This window comes from Xenopus laevis, chromosome 1L (assembly GCF_017654675.1).
Source record: "Xenopus laevis strain J_2021 chromosome 1L, Xenopus_laevis_v10.1, whole genome shotgun sequence".
Taxonomy (NCBI): domain Eukaryota; kingdom Metazoa; phylum Chordata; class Amphibia; order Anura; family Pipidae; genus Xenopus; species Xenopus laevis.
In genome coordinates, this window is record NC_054371.1 from 185,250,490 (window position 1) to 185,267,408 (window position 16,919).

A 16,919-nucleotide genomic window follows, 5' to 3' on the forward strand; every position below is an offset into this window, starting at 1 on the left:
CCAGTCCGGCCCTGGCTGTGAGCAACATCACCTGTAATATTTCAATCCACTTTTTACACAGCATGATAAATAGATCCCTAAGTGTTCCCCTTGTGCAGGGGTCAGCAACCTTTATTATCAAAAGAGCCATTTTTCCCCCATCTTCCACTAAAGGAAAACAGTCTGGAGCAGCGAAACACAACACAGCTTACAAACATTTAAAAATGTTTTAATTTTAACTGTTACAACAACAGAATACAACAAACAAAAGTGCAGTGTGCATGTGTAGGCCTAATTTGAAATAAATTAAACACTGAATAGCCCTATTAAATGCTAGTGTTCTCGTCTGTTTAAAGGCGAGGGCTATCAACGTCATTAACATATGCGTCACATCCACGTCTATAGCCCTCGCACCTGCTGCAGCTGGACTCTGGAGGCTTCCCTCGGTCTTGTCTGTCCCACCTAGGACGTATATACAGTCTTCACACCTGCTGGCGGCTTCCTGCGACCGTGGAAAGCTAACCGTTAGCACACTCAAGAAGCCGCCAGCAGGTGTGAGGACTGTATATACGACGTGACAGGCAAAGCCACAAGACTGAGCCGCAGCAAGCAGGATGAAGAGCCGCATGAGGCTCTGGAGCCGCAGGTTGCCTACCCCTGCCCTTGTGCATAGTTGCTATTTAAAGCAAAGAACTGTGTACTCTTGTGGTTCTATATAAACAAATACAACAAATTAGATTTTTCTTATCCAGCCCATCAAGAATCCCAGATACATCATTCTCTGAATCTTGCAACAGTCAGCTATTAAACTATTCACTGAAATTAGCTGTGCAAAAATGCCAGTGAAGCTGAATCCTAATTGGAATATATACAGTCCTTTCCAGTACTAGAAATAAAAATATATATTAAAGAACAAGGAAAGCCAAAAAACTATATTTTAGCAATGTATATAAAAAAACCCACAGTGCACAAGCAGTACCTGGGTACTTTGATGCAGCATTTGCATTCCAGAAGAGATTTAGGAGTAAACAATTTACACATAGCGCTGCCATGACCTTTGTTAATATAGGCTCAGTGTCGGCTACATGTGCATGGAAAATACCATTGAAATATAGCGCTGACATTATTGCTCATTAATCCTGTCAAATCTGCACATTATTTGGGGGTAATTTTTGACTCCTTCTCCACCATATTAACACCATTGTCAAAACCTGACACAACATCCCTCACTTTCTATCACAGGCAAAAGCGAAGACACTTACCTATGCGCTCACTAGTGATGTGCACCCGACCTCCCTCCACCAGTGTCCGCCTGAGCCCGACTACCTGGTTCCTTTTATAAACCTGCGCAGACCCGCCTCACTGATGATGTCACAAAAGGGACGGGGCGAGCAGGCAAGCAGCTACAAAACCGGAAGCCAGTGGTCAGCAGCATGCCACCCGCAAATGGGGGTGCGAGGGTCCCGTGGGTATTGGGCTGGCCCGCACATCACTAGCTCTCACCCCTCCCTAACCCCAACCTCTCCCCTCTACAGTCTGTATCAAATACTGCTGCCAGAATTCTCCTCTCATCCAAGAGAGTGCAGAACCCATTTTCTGCTGAAGTCATTATAATTGCTCCCATAAAAAATAACATAAATTCTTCCTCATAACCTTCAAAGTCCTTCCTTCCTCTGCACCTCACTACATCTCTTCTCTTGTGTCTCCACATGTTCCTGGCTGCTCCCAGAGCCACTGCTTGGTTGCACCAGCCACTACTACGGCTGTTTTTTACCTTACGGCAAGGTTACAAGTGGCATTTTTACATTGCGCTTTTAAAAACATGCAGCCGAGCGTAAATACTCACAAAATGAAGCCCTATTGAAAATAATGGAATATGCACTATAGTAATTCCCACGGGGTGCTTGCAAGCCAACATCCTGTGTGTCATCGTACTTGGCCCGAATTTTAAATATTTAACGTCGCCACGTCCCTATTCACATTGCCCAACGTAGATTTCCTGATAGTTCCTAGGTGTGATTCCAGTCTAATTATCTGCTCTTTGACCCTTGCCTGTCCCTCACTTCTGCTAGTTTGCTGCCTGTACTGGCCTTTGCCTGTTAAGGACCATTCTCTCGGCTCCTGATTTTGTTCTACATTACAGATTGACCCCTACTTTTGTCCTTGACTACGTTCCTGGCTCCTTATTGGTAATGACCTCGGCCTGTCCCTAGACTACACTTCTGCTTTACCTGTCCATCCTGTTATACGTTCCGGTTCCCTTGTTTGCCCAGAACCTGGCGGCATCCGAGTAGTGGACGGCTCCTCCCAACGCGAAAGGCGGCTGTTATAGGCAGAAGCATGAGCAGTGACCGGAACCTTGGCTTTTGTTTTGGGATACCATAGGTGATAAAGTGGATTTTTGCCTTCTGAACCCCTCCCCACTTCTTAAACAATAAATAAAGAATACACATAAAAAAGTAAAATAAAAGCAATAGAAACCCCATACTGAATGCCTGTAACTTTGCATCCCTTCCTGCTGCAGAGAAACATGTATCTCTGCTTGCCAATACATTAAATAGCTCTGCAGCTCTAACCCTTCTTCTTATACTGATTCTAACAAGAAACAATTTCCTTGACAACAGTCAAGAGGCTGTTCTGACGAGAGGCAAGGGGAGCTTGCATTTAAGGGAAGCGGTGAACCAGATATTGAAAGATGTCAAATAAAAGCCTGTGTCAAATTAAAAAAACAAATCCCCCTCTCTATAAAAATCTATATTCTCTGTCTGTGCTTGGGGGTGTGCATAGGTTTCTCTTTCTCTTTCGACTTCCCAAAAATAGTACCTCCATTATTTCTGTCATTTAGGTGTCCAGCAGGATGGCGGAAAAAGAGTTTTATTGATTTATTTATAACAGGTAAAAGGTTTTGCTTAATTACTATGACAGAATGTATTAATGTATTTTAATTGGCTCTCTGCTGTGGAAGAGCACAACATCCACTCCTCAGCCCTGACAGGTGTTGCCCCTAGACTAAAGTCCTGCGTGGGTCCATTTTTTTAAACCTGTACCTGACCCGTACCTGCAATTTGACTCAAATGTTCCCGTTACCCGACCGGCAATAGGCCTACTAACCTTCTGACCCGGGGGGCGCGCGAAACAGGAAGTGATGTCACATTTGTCCGGAAGTGACATCACTCTGGTGCCGCATACAAAATACAAAAACTGGAAAAACCACAAGGGTGGGTGGGTGGGAGGGAGGGAGGGAGGGAGGGATCAAGCCCACACCTTATATACCCAGCAGGGTAGCCCACACAGCCAAGGAATCGGGGACTTTTTGCATGAAACTCGATCACTTTGCAGGTATTCCACGGGTACCCGACACAATGCAGGACTCTACCCTAGACTATCTGGACCCTCCACAGAGTTATCAGTATGGTCCAGATGGCATGGGAAAGAAGCAATATAAGGCCTTGATCTTGCCATTACCAGTCTTGAACATGTGTTTATTATCTAATCAATTTGTGCTCTAAATTTTATAGATAGGATAGAGCCCTTTGGCCAGTCAGAAATTCTTAAAGCAAATTGCTTCTCTATCTGTGAAATAAAGAAACACCTTGAACTAAATATGTACTCTAACTTCTGCCCCAAGTGTTCAACTGTACCAGACTGTCAGATCAGACATCTCCCACTGCCAACAAATGGCAGCCTGGCAGTTATCATCATCATTTATTTATATAGCGCTGTCAAGATACGCAGTGCTTTACTGGCATTATTTATTTTTAATATTTATCACCTTTTCACAAAATATAATTGCATATCATTTCATTCTTTTCTATAAAGTTTTTCTTACATGAGGGGCATATTTATTATGCTGTGTAATAAACAGTGGGATAATACACCACATATCGACAAGTTTCAATGTGTAAAAAACTGTGTCACATTTTTACGAGTTTTTTCTTATGAGTTACTTCTGCCAGAAGCAATGTAAAATAACAGCAGCAAATCTGGCATTCACATGCCGTAAAATTACACACACCTCGATAAATTTGCCATTTACTTTACACAGCTTTTTACACCATTTTCTCTGAGAATTTGGTTTAACACAGCATAATAAATATGCCCTAAAGGTATTACATAAAAGCTTACGTGTTTGATTCTTTTAATCATGAATTCCATCGATTTTACCTACTTTAAAATTAAAACATTTTAGTTAATTCTACAAATATCAAGCTATTTTAGAAAGCCATTACTACAGTCAATTATCATTCCTCAAGCAAATTTTCCAGTGGTGCCAGAATCTAGATAACTCCTGAACTTTGATTCGGCAGAAGCGATATGTTATCTTCACAAAGCAAAGGTTATACATTTTATAAACATGAAACATTCTATTTTTCAAACTTACCCACGACAGATGCTCCTCTTTCTGCAAACGCTAGAGCATATGTCCTTCCCAGACCTAAAAGAAAATGGGGAAAAACCTGTTAAAATGTCCAAAGAATATTTTATACATTTTTGTTCTAGATAACTCTTGAACTAGAACAAGATGGGCAATTATATCAGTGTTGTAGGGTGCCCTGGATTTAGCTAATCATGGTTTATACAATTTTGAATTAAGCATGTAAAAATAAAAGTTCTGCATATTTTGGTGATGACAGTATATTCAGTTTTCTAATAACTAAAGGTGGCCATAGTCACACAAATAATATAGAACAAAAATACGATATTCGGTGCATGTGGTGGGAGACAAGCCAACCGATAGCCAAAAAAACTTTGATCGGGTACCTTTGAAGACACCCGAACATCTGCCAGTTAGTGCTGAATCGTCAGATACAGGTAGAATTATAAGAAAGTTAGGGGCTGAAAAAGTGGAAAAAAATCTTCTTTTGTGATAAAAAGTCATGTGATTTCCCTAGCCGCCCCTAATTTACATGTGCAAAGTAGGATTCAGATTAGGTTCGGCCAGGCACAAGGATTTGGTCGTATCCAAATCCTGCTGAAAAAGGCCAAAACCTGTCGAATCCTGGATTCGATGCATCCCTATCAAATATCAATCTCCAAAGTTGTTTATAAGTTCCATCCTAGGATTTCCTTATTGGTATTTTGCTCACACACTACAGTTATCACATGCTGTGTAAGTAGACTGTGTAGAAATCCTAAATCAAAAGCTTCTAAAGGTAAACTAAACTTACCTTCATCCAACATTGGAGCATAAGTGAATAAATGAACACTGCAAAAAATCGTCTTACATTATGACTTAAGTGGATTTATTTCATATTTAATGGACAAGTGAATTTACTTTGTGTGTGTTTTAATAAGCTAATATAACACAGAACTTCATTTATTTTCTTTGTTGAACTACATATATGCTTGTGATACTTATCTTTAATATAAGGTGTAGGGTAGGTTATGCATTTAAAGTTCTTATAAATCAATCAAAAGAAACTGCAAGATAATAAATGATATGGATTCCCTTAATGGAGACAATAAATATCAAATGCTAATAGCACACAGAGTTTTATGATAATTATCAGATTTACAGCAGTTACTCGACAGCAGTTAACAGGTTTATTATACTTATATTATATATAAATGGAAGACTATCAGCGTAAGTATAACAAAGGTCTCTCTTGTTGCTTTACCCAGGAGTGTGTGTGCAGGTCAATAAAGAACTTGCTTTCTACAACCAATACACTAATAATTGCATATCACATAACAAAAAAATCACTGGAAAAATAACAGTATATGAAAAAAATCAACAGACCTGCTTGAACCCTTCCAATCCTTTGAAACATAGTTTGAGGCAACAATAAGTGAAAACATAGGAGTTCAACTCCATAGTTTCCAGCATCAAACTTTGCTCTTTCTGCGCCACTGCTCTACATTAACCAACTATCTAAGATTAAAAATTACTTAGTCTCTTAGATGCTGCATTTTTATTAAATCATGAGTTGAACACGTACATTAAAGGGCAATTAAGCTTTACAAATTTTATTACCAAATACAGGTATGGGACTTGTTATTCAGAATGCTCGAGACCTGTGGTTTTCAGGATAATGGGTCTATCCATAGATTGGAATTTCATTTAAGTCTGCTAAAAATCATTTAAATATTAAATACACCCAATTGGATTGTTTTCCAGTCAATAAGGATTATTTATATCTTAGTTTGGATCAAGTTCAAGGTATGGTTTTATTATTACAGAAAAAATATTTTTTTAAATCTTGAATTATTTATGGGAGACAACTTCCTATAATTCAAAGCTTTCTGGATAACGCTTTACCTGTAGTGTAGTGTATATTTATTTTTCTATTTTATTTTTATGTTTTGTCACTGTTTTGCTAAATTATAGGTTTTTTAAAATGAATTTGTTTCATTTATGATATAAGGTCATCAACTTTTCAATCAATTAAAAACTGATGTACCGGTTGATACAGTTCTCAGCTGTAAAAATGGCTAGTGTATCAATGGATTTATGAAATGTTAACTGATTAGAAAGTCAGGAATCTGGTTTTCTTAGTTGTTAATACATTTCTAGGTGGGTGCTACTAGTGATGTAACTAGAGGCCTGTGGCTTCCCTGTCCCCTTGGAGTCAACATACACTTTAGAACAGGGGTAGGCAACCCGCGGCTCAGGAGCCTCATGCGGCTCTTTATCCTGCTTGCTGCGGCTCAGTCACGTTTATACAGCCCTTGCACCTGCTGGCGGTTCTCGAGTGTGCGACTGCAGTAAGCTAATGATCAGCGTACCACGGTTACACACCCAGGAAACCAGCAGCAGGTGCAAGGGCTGTATAGACATCCCAGGAGTGACAGGCAAGACCAAGCTGCAGCAAGATGGTCCTCATGGTCCTTACCTAGGTCACACCTCAAGACAAGAGAGGGAAGATCAGCATGGAGCTTCAGAAACAGAAGTCACATTAAACAGATGAGAACACTAGCATTTAATAGGGCTCTTAAGTGTTTAACTTATTTCAAAGTAGGCCTACACATACACACTGCACTTCTGTTTGTTGTATTCTGTTGTTGTAACGGTTAAAATTAAAAAAAGGTTAAAACTTTTAAACGTTTATAAGCTGTGTTATGTTTTGCGGCTCCAGACTATTTTTCTTTAGTGGAAGAGGGGGCAAAATGGCTCTTTTGATAGTAAAGGTTGCTGACCCCTGCTTTAGAATAATGATGAAAACAAAGAGAAGAGAAAGCAAATGGTAAAAGTCGTTATCCATGGGTTACTATTTTAAATTGATACGTTTTGTGAGGGTGAACTGCGCCTTGAACTTTTACTTCCTCAAGTGAAAAGGTGAATGTAGAAGAATTGCAGTCTCCTGATGCAATGTATGACAGAGCCACGGCCAGTTTATTTAGCTACAGAGACGTGCAATTATACTCCAGTATGTGAAAAGCCAAATGAAAGCCCCCCTGCGGGTAATTGGTGATTTAGATTTTCCCCTGAAATTAAAGGGGGGGAAAGCATACTGCCCTGAAAACAATGTCTAAAATTTAGCCAGTATTTCAAATATACTTTTTACATAACTAGATAGATTGATTGTATCGTTACAAAATTACAAAATAAATCATTTAAACATCCGATTGTAATGAGCAACTGCACAGCTGCAATTATTACCCCCCCCCAAACTGTTAATCATGCACAGAATTTTGCTAGCTGCCACAAATCATCATAAATTTGATGCTGATTTGTGCCAACTAGCAAAATTCTGTGCATTTGTCGTATAGCAATCAAAACCAATCGCTAATGGGCAACAGCACTGGTGCCATTTAGACCCCTTTTTAAGTATACCCATGAAGTATTTTCCAGCATACAACAAGCACAGTGGCTAAAGTAATTCTGAAAATGTTTAAAAAGTTCTGCCTTGTATATCATCATAAGTGCAGTATTTGAAAGCAGTCATGTTTTACTTGTAACAAAGTTTAGGTCACCAGCGAGACAGTTGGTATACAGATCAGCTGCAACCAAGTTGTGAGTGCCATTGTTTAACTTCATATTTATCCTAAAATGGCAACAAAGGTGCAACAAAGGTGCATAACCCGTCACCACAGTTTATGCTGCCCATAGTTAATAGAGATGACCTTAACTGAGGCAAGCCATGTGGCACCAACTACATGCTGAATGTTTACATTCATTGAAGGAATGATCTTTGTAAGTCATAAGCCACAACCTCATACTGTGCTGTATGAAAATAAAAGGTGCACTAAATGGTTAAATGGAACATGCACCTATAATGTGTTTCATATCTACTTATTCCCATGCCATACACGGAAAGGCATCCTGCCTACCAAATCAGGAGATGCATAAAGATGACTCTATGCACTGCAGACTCCTTCACATTAAATATGCACAGTTGTTATAGTAAAGGACTTTGTAAAGTAACTTTACTTGTTTTGTGTTTCGGTGAGCCTATTAAGGCAATTTATTTTAAATATTATATAAAAGCCCCTAAGATTGCCACTGTTTGCCAAAGCCGGCGCGTTGTGCCATCACCAGTTGCTGCCCATATTTGAGTTGAGGGACTCACCAAGCAGTATATTTGGGCTTTAAATATTTAAGAAACATTACTGGTGATCTGGGGGTAACAGGAACACACATCTTAGGGTGCCTCCTAATATGCTCTTAGGTGTTGCATACCCCATTAAACTCACAGCCCTCAATAGAAAGCAAAAGTGCAGAACTAATACCGAGTCCCCATAATAAATTACCCTGCCCCAAACACACATATTATCATCCTCCAGAAGTAAATATTAATCAATCCAACAATGCTATAGTGAATAAAGTACCCCCTCTTGTAAAATATAAGGCTGAAGGCCAAGTGTTTTTATACAGGTCATGGAACTCCGAGGTGACTTCTAATATCCTCATAATTTGCAACAGGGGGTACCGTATATACTAGTGTATAAGCCGAGTTTTGCAGCACCCAAAATGTGCTGAAAAAGTCTACCTCGGCTTATATATGCTCCTCTTTCTGGTCTTCGGGTCCGAACTTACTGGTTGTAACGTCACTTCCGAAAGTGATGTCACATAACAACCGATCGTTACTGGGACGCGGCTTCAGATTCTTCAGTTGCGCTTCTTTGAACAGGCATGGAAAGGAGTCCAGACTGTGCAGCACATTGGAATCCTAGGGCTACTAAGGGTGCTGCTAACTCTGTTCAGACCCTGCACGGTGTAATGAAGCTCCCACCTCCCCCAAACAGGGCTGAGGAGGGAGGACCAGGGAGGGGAGATTACAACAGAAGGGGGCCAATTCATTAACTTCGAGTGAAGGATTCGAAGTAAAAAAACTTCGAATTTCGAAGTGTTTTTTGGCCTACTTCGACCATCGAATGGGCTACTTCGACCATCGACTTCGAAACGAAGGATTCAAACTAAAAATCGTTCGACTATTCGATAGTCGAAGTACTGTCTCTTCAAGAAAAAACTTCGACCCCCTAGTTCGCCATCTAAAGCCTACCGAACTCAATGTTAGCCTATGGGGAAGGTCCCCATAGGCTTGCCTAAGTTTTTTTGGTCGAAGCATAATCCTTTGATCGTTGGATTAAAATCCTTCGAATCGTTCGAATTCAAAGGATTTATTCCAACGATCGAAGGATTATTCATTTGATCGTTTGATCAAACTATTTGTGCTAAAATCCTTCGACTTCGATATTCGAAGGATTTTAATTCCCAGTCAAATATCGAGGGTTAATTAACCCTCGATATTCGACCCTTGATGAATTTGCCCCCAAGTGTGGACAGCACAGAGGTGTGACTGCAGCCTCTACGGATCAGTGAGTAGGAGTGTGTGTGGTCTGCTGAAGATGTCCTAAAATGCATCTCACCCTAGGCTTATACTCGAGTCATTAAGCTTTCCCAGTTTTTGGAGGTAACATTAGGTACCTCGGCTTATACTTGGGTCGCCTTATACTCGAGTATATATCAGGGATGCACAGAGTACAGGATTCGGTCCAGGATTTGCCCAGAATTCAACCTTTTCAGCAGGATTCAGTCTAATCAAATCTGAATCCTAATTTGCATATGCAAATTATGGACAGGGAGGTAAATTGCGTGACTTTTTGTCACAACTTTTGCATAAGCAAATTACGATTAATTTTAGGTTCGGTATTTGGCCGAATCTTTAGAGAATGATTCGGGGGTTTGGCTGAATCCAAAATAGTGGATTCGGTGCATCCCTAATTATAATATGCAAGTTTCAGTGAGTCATGTGACAGAAATGACATCACTAAGCTCCAGTTATAATCAACGACATCACTAAGCATTGTTTATAAGGATATAATTTACAGGACATGCATGGCTCTTGTGTATATACTATAGTACAAACACTGAGTGACGTGTATTATTTATTATGCTTATTCATATAGAGCTTGTCCATCAAGCACATAAGTGAAGTACCATGGAGCTTACAGTCTAAAGTCCCAAACACACAGACTCATTCTATGGGCAGTTTATCAAGAGCCAAGTAATCTGCCTATATGTTCTCAGAGGGTGAATGCCTATATAGAGTTTCTTCCTGTCCGGTTTTCAGATCACGTTTCTGTTCGGTTTTTAGATCTTGGAGCAAGGACAGGTGACAGTCCTAACTGCTCTGTGTGCAAACTATGAGCTCCCATAAAAGTTACACTTGCCCTTTTCCATAAGAAGTGCAGGTCTAAACAAGGACATGTCTTACCTCCACCTGCTCCTGTCACCAGCACCACCCGCCCGTCGAAGCGCAAAACCTGAGAGTCCATCTCCCCTGCACACTCTTTCTGCAGTCACAGCGCTGGTCAAGGAGCAGCTAAGGCAGGTCGAGGGAGGAGCGATGCGTATCAAGCCTCGCTCTGACAGAACAGAGGATGAGGCGTTCGCTAGGTCGCATTTTCATTGGTTCTCACCACGGTTGCGAGGTTGCAGCAAACAAGGAAGTACAAAGTGACAGCTGGGATATTGTGGCTGTGACCAATACAATGGTGCAGTCTGGGGTGAACCAGTTGTACGTTCAGGCTGAACCTGTAGTATACAAATGATTTGCGTCTTATACCTCTCTCAGACACAATCAGCTATATATTACATTGTAAATAGAGGCAATTCATTCCTGTTTGTCAGCAAGGTGATGTCCAGGGGTATGCAGGCAGAATTTCCAGGTTTCACTAGATATTGGTGCTTTTAATTCCATAAATAAAATGGAAAGGGCCTTAAAGGGGTATGTAAACCTTTAGATTAACTTTTGGTATGGTATAGAGAATTAAATTCTAAGACAATTTGTAATTGGTTTTCATTTGTTATTATTTGCAGTTTCTGAATTATTTTGCTTTTTATTCAGCAGCTCTCCAGTTTGCATTTCCAGCAGTCCGGTTACTACGGTCCAAATTAACCTAGCAACCATGCATTCATTTGAATAAGAGACTGGAATATGAATAGGAGGGGCCCATGGTCCTTAGGTTTTCTGGTGAGCCCCTGGCATCCCAGTCTGACACTGCATATATTGCTTTTATATGCATTTTTAGAAACACAACTGCATGCTTGAGTGATACAAATGCAACCTTGTATTCTATTGTTTATTTAACACACATCAAGTGCAAGAAAATGCAGCATGTTGCATCTAAAAAACACAAATAAACACAAATACAATAAAACACAACTCTGAACGCTCATTAGTACAACTAGGCAAAATATAATGGAATCAATAAGCTGATGATTTTAGGTGTGCTCAAACCTGCGTCACAAACGCTTTAAAAAAATCTGTATGTCAGAACCCTAAATAGAGTATGATGTTCAAATAACTTGCCAATTATGTCTTTTATGATGCTGTTATAAAAAATAAACAAATATTAAATGTGTACTTTCAGAAAAGGTGGTAAACATTGCAATCATACTGAAATGGGTAGAAATGCTGGGCATATTGATTCTATTCTTTAAAGGTACATGTATCCAAACATGCTCCTTGCACCCCTATATTTCTAGGTCTCTGGTAAGTATAAAATAAAATTATAGTCACTATTGTACTTGAAACAAGTCAAACCAAATGGCTGAGATTCTCATTAAAATCAAAATGACTTTCTTTGGACTAAGGGTATAGAGCACCCAAAACCACCCCCTGCTACCTCCCATTCAGTTTAGAGTGAACCAGCAAAGGCCCCCAGTACTGTCAGAAATCACACCCAAAACATTACTTAGGGCTCTTATTGACGAGCAGTTGAAGCTGTGCTCCCCTGCGTTCCGTTATTCTGCGTTCAGCCGCAGGGGAGCGCAGGAATAGACGCATTAGGGTTTTTTCAATGAGGCTGTACTCACACAGGCGCGTGTAGGCGCCGAACGCAGGTTGAGATGCAACATGCTGCATTTTTCCTGCGTTCGGCGCCTACACGCTCCTGTGTGGGTACACTCCCCATTGAAAAAAAACCTAATGCGTCTATTCCTGCGCTTCCCTGCTGAACGCAGAAAAACGGAGCGCAGCTTCAACCGCTCGTCAGTAAGAGCCCTTAGAGAGTTAGCAGTGTCAGCTGGTTCCCACTAAAGCTCATTTTTACACATTAACCCACAAGCCTGCTGCTGCAGTTAACCTGTAATGTGTGAAACTTTTCATTCTTTTGTTTATGAATTTTTTTAAACATGACAACAAAAAAGCTATATTTTCAGGCAATTCTTTGTTATGAAAGGGGTAGTTCACCTTCAAACAACCAGTTGTTTTCAGATAGATCACCAGATCACCAATTGCTTTCTTTTTTCAAAGTGTCACAGTTTTTCTAATATTGAAGTGTAAAGTGTCCCTTTTCACCTTCTAAAGCAGCTCTGGGAGGGAGGGGGTCGCCGACCTTGTAAACAGTTCTAAATTGATACATTTAGTTGATACCTTTCTTTCTTTGTCCCTGTTGAGTGGAATCTCTGGGTTTCATTACAGGCAGCTGTATATAACAATAGTTGCTAATACTCCAGAGATGCTGCTGAGAAATGTATCAAATAAATGTTGCAAAATTGTAACAGTTTAGAGTCGTCACCTGAATTACTGAGCTGCCAGACTCAAACACCAGAGACACGAACATTCAACTTTAAACTTAGATTTTGGAAAAAGAGTAAAAAATAATAATGGAAAGTAATTGAAAAAAAAGTCTTTATTTCTGGGGAACAATTTGAAAACAATTGAACTAAAAAAAGTGTTTGGAAGGTGAAAAACCTTTCGTGCTTTTTAAAATCTATTTCTCCTATTATTTTATTTGAATTGATCAGTTGGTTCAGAGATTGGGTAGGTGTGAAAATTGCATGTGTCGGTGAACCCTGTCAGACAGTTAATAATGCATTAGCAGAAGATGATTTCTCTTTTCTCTGTAATAATAACACAGTAGCTTGTACTTGATCCCAACTAAGATATAAATTAACTGTGCAGATTACCTTGGATGATTGGCACATCCACATGAAAGGATTGATGCATTTTATAAATTAAACAATATTGGGCTGAGCGCAGATCTCCACAGCTGTGTCGATAAGATATAATTAATCCTTATTGGAAGCAAAACCAGCCTATTGGGTTTATTTCATCTTCACATGATTTTCTAGTAGACTTATTTTTAGACGATTTTCACTCCATTTTTCTGATCACGCCTACTTCCGATGATGTCACTTCTGGTTTAAAATGACAGCACTTCCTGATTCTTGATGGTCAGCGGGTCCGGGTTGCAGATAAGGTACTTGCGGGTCGGTTAGCAGGTCCAAGCAGGGTAAGAATGCGGGTTGCGGGTCTGGGTTGGGGATTGCAGGTTGCGGGTACGGGTCGGGTACGGGTTCCAAAAAATGGACCCACGCAGGACTCTACCCTAGGTCCCGAGCATTCTGGATAGTAAAATATTTGCCCTGGCTGAAGCGCCATGAAGTGACACAAAGCTCACGTCAGGTATTTTTGCTGTATATACTTCAAACAAACGTGTTACCTGAAACTTGTCAACATCTGTAACCTGAAAATCAGTGAAAAGCATATGCTATGAATAGACGAGTATTATGTAATTGGCTTGATTAATCCAGAAAATATGTTTTTGATATGGGAAACCATACTGCTTGCTAAACTGCACTGTTCGTGTCCGAACACTAAGGGGCAGATTTATTACGGGTCAAACTGAAAATTCAAATTTTCTAATTTTTATGGTCAAAGCTGTCAAATTTGACTAGGGAATTATCCAAACTCGATTCAAATTTTTTTTAAGTTAAAATTAGATTTTCGAGATTTATTAATTTCTGGCCCTTTTAGAATTCAAATTCAACTATTCGCCACCTAAAACCTGCCAAATTCACGTATAAGTCAATGGGAGAGGTCCAGGGATCAATTTGGAGATGTTTGTAGCCTTCCTGACACTCTAGTTTGTTTCGGAGTAAAAACTCGAATCCGTTGATGCGTCTGCATCTGACAGTGGTGTCACTTCGGATCAACGCTGCGACTTCATCCAACATTTCTATCTCTTACCTTATTTCTGTCACATGCGACTTGTCAAAAACGTCCATGTAGTCCTACCCTGAATGGAATCAAATTCGATTCGAGTTTTCAGATCAGTAAGATTCGTCCAAGTTTAAACAATTCTATTTTTTTTAAATAGATTTCCCCCAATCGAATTTCGAATTCAATCGAATTTATTCGAGATTCGACCCTTGAGAGGTAATATTCTCTTATCTGAACCCTACTACATTGAGGTTTATTTTACCTCTAATGGCTGTTTCCGTAACACTGCTAAAAGTGTAAAGATACAGGTACAAACATTTACTATAATTATTTTTAGTTGTTATAAGGTACAGTATTTGAAAGCACTGCTATGTATGTTTATTGCAAGGTTGCTTGAAATTATGTTTACTTTTCAAAAAGCTTAAGTTATGTTTTTGTGGAGTTCCCCTTTAACATTAATATCCTGATTGTGGTTCCTATTATAGGAAGTTAGTAGGTATTTGGGGTTTTAAGTTAAAGGTGAACTACCCATTTAACTGCAGCTTGCAATATCTCAGGGTATCATCTTAATAGCATAAACCCATGCAGTGAGAGTTTAACTCCTTCCCTGTCAACTGTGTAGAATCTATGGAGCTGGCAAGAGGGTTAACCTGCCAACAAGGTAGAATCCGTGTTGCCATGTTCTGTATTATGCTGCGGAAAAAGCAAGTTGCCTAGCAATGCATTGTTAATGGAGAAGGCTAACTGGTTGGCAGTTAAAGGGTTAAAGAACCGGATTCATCTAAAGAGAGAATACCATGGACAGAATCCATAAACTAAAATACAAGAAAAGTTTGTCATACACCATATACAGTATCTTTTATATTAACCTACTGCTATTTCATATATAAGGTAATAAAAATGATTATAAATGTTTATTATTATAGAACATATTATCCGTGACTTCTTTGTTAGGGTAAAGGTTAGAATGTGACTCTGGATTGTATTTATGACAAGCAAGGGTCAGACACATGTTGCATAACTACAGTACAGAACCTTTGTCACACTTCACAGCTTATAGGGACAAAGTTTGTATTTGTTTGTGGGCTGGTTTCATAGTTTTTCTTTAACAGTACTGGCAAGCTGAGACTTTCATTCGTGTTAATCCGGTTAATTCGGTTAATCCTTTCAGTGCCAGTTTATTTCTGCAAATTTGTTTTCAATGTTTTTGTGTAATTCAAAAACATACAGAAGTACAAATCGCTGATCCAGAAATAAGCATATGTTGGATTGCAAGGCCATGATTGCCCTTAGGAAAAAGCTGATGAACTCAAAATATATACAGAATGTAGGAAACATGAAATATTCTTAGAGGCAGATTTATCAAGGGTCGAATTTCGAATATGAAAAACTTCGAAATTCAAAAAGACCAACCGAAATTGAATCAAAGTTTTTTTTTGGACGAATAGGTAAATTTTCGACCAAATTAGAATCATACGAATCGAAGTAATAGCGCATTTGAAACGAATGACTAATTTTTCCCCCCCAAAAAATTAGATTTTAAGTCCACCAATTGACTCCAAATAGGTTCTAGGAGGTCCCCCATAGGCTAAAACAGCAATTCGGCAGGTTTTAGATGGTCAAAGTCGAATTTTTAAAGAGACAGTACATGATAAATTTCAAAATTCTAATTTTCACATTTTTTCTCAAATTTGAGAAAATCAAAAATCTAATTTGGACTATTCCCTAGTCAAAGTACACAAAAGTTAACTCTAAATTCAAATTTTTTAAATTAGATTGTTCACATCAACCTTTGATAAATCTGCCCCTTAATGTGACTGTTACTGCAAATGAAAACAGACTGCTTGTTTTTTTTTTATTCCTTGCATATTATATGCTGTAAGAGCCCCTAAAAGTATGTTGGACCCAGAAATCTTTTTTTCAAATCCAGAATGGGTAAACATCTTTCTACTGCAAACTACCAAAGTGTGAAGCCTTGTTAAACTTAGCTACTGTTATAACATCCCTAAAAATTTAGGTTAACTTAATTAAGGGAAAAGGGGATTGGATAATTACTCAACTAATTATTACACACTTCCTGACTGTGTAACCACTGAGGGTAAATAATACATTTTATATAAAATATTCGGAAGAAAGTGACCCTTTCTTAATGGTTATTTTTTATCAAAACTGCAATAAAATACCCAATCAATATATATATATATATATATATATATATCTATTATACCAGATTGTCCTCAACCCCATAACATTTGTGTCTCAACGTGTATAATTAATTCACATATGAACTCAATTCATGAACCCCAATTAATTAATACCCTACGGAAAATGAACTATTGCCCATATTTAATTAATTGAAAATGCATCCGTGTCAATTAAAGTGCCACATGCTCATCTTTTGCTTTTAACAATTTTGGTAGCCGGTCACAAACAAATCATTGGTCTGGGGACTTATTTTTTTAGCATAATTTATCTTCTGATTCTTTTCCCTCTAAGAACCATGGGGTTTGCAGTTTTGTAGGTTGAACAGTCTCTCTTGCAGGTGTC

General features: G+C 39.0%; 1 protein-coding gene across 1 annotated transcript in view; it reads right to left on the reverse strand.

The window, feature by feature from the left end:
* The window catches only part of hsd17b4.L (hydroxysteroid (17-beta) dehydrogenase 4 L homeolog), a gene marked incomplete at its 5' end in the record, with an annotated part of 145,500 nt that extends 134,747 nt beyond the window's left edge, over positions 1 to 10,753 (reverse strand). The window contains 2 exon segments of the mRNA NM_001092594.1: positions 4,361 to 4,414; positions 10,638 to 10,753. Coding sequence (NP_001086063.1) covers positions 4,361 to 4,414; positions 10,638 to 10,698 — 115 coding nt within the window.
* Between the last annotated feature and the right edge of the window lie 6,166 nt (positions 10,754 to 16,919).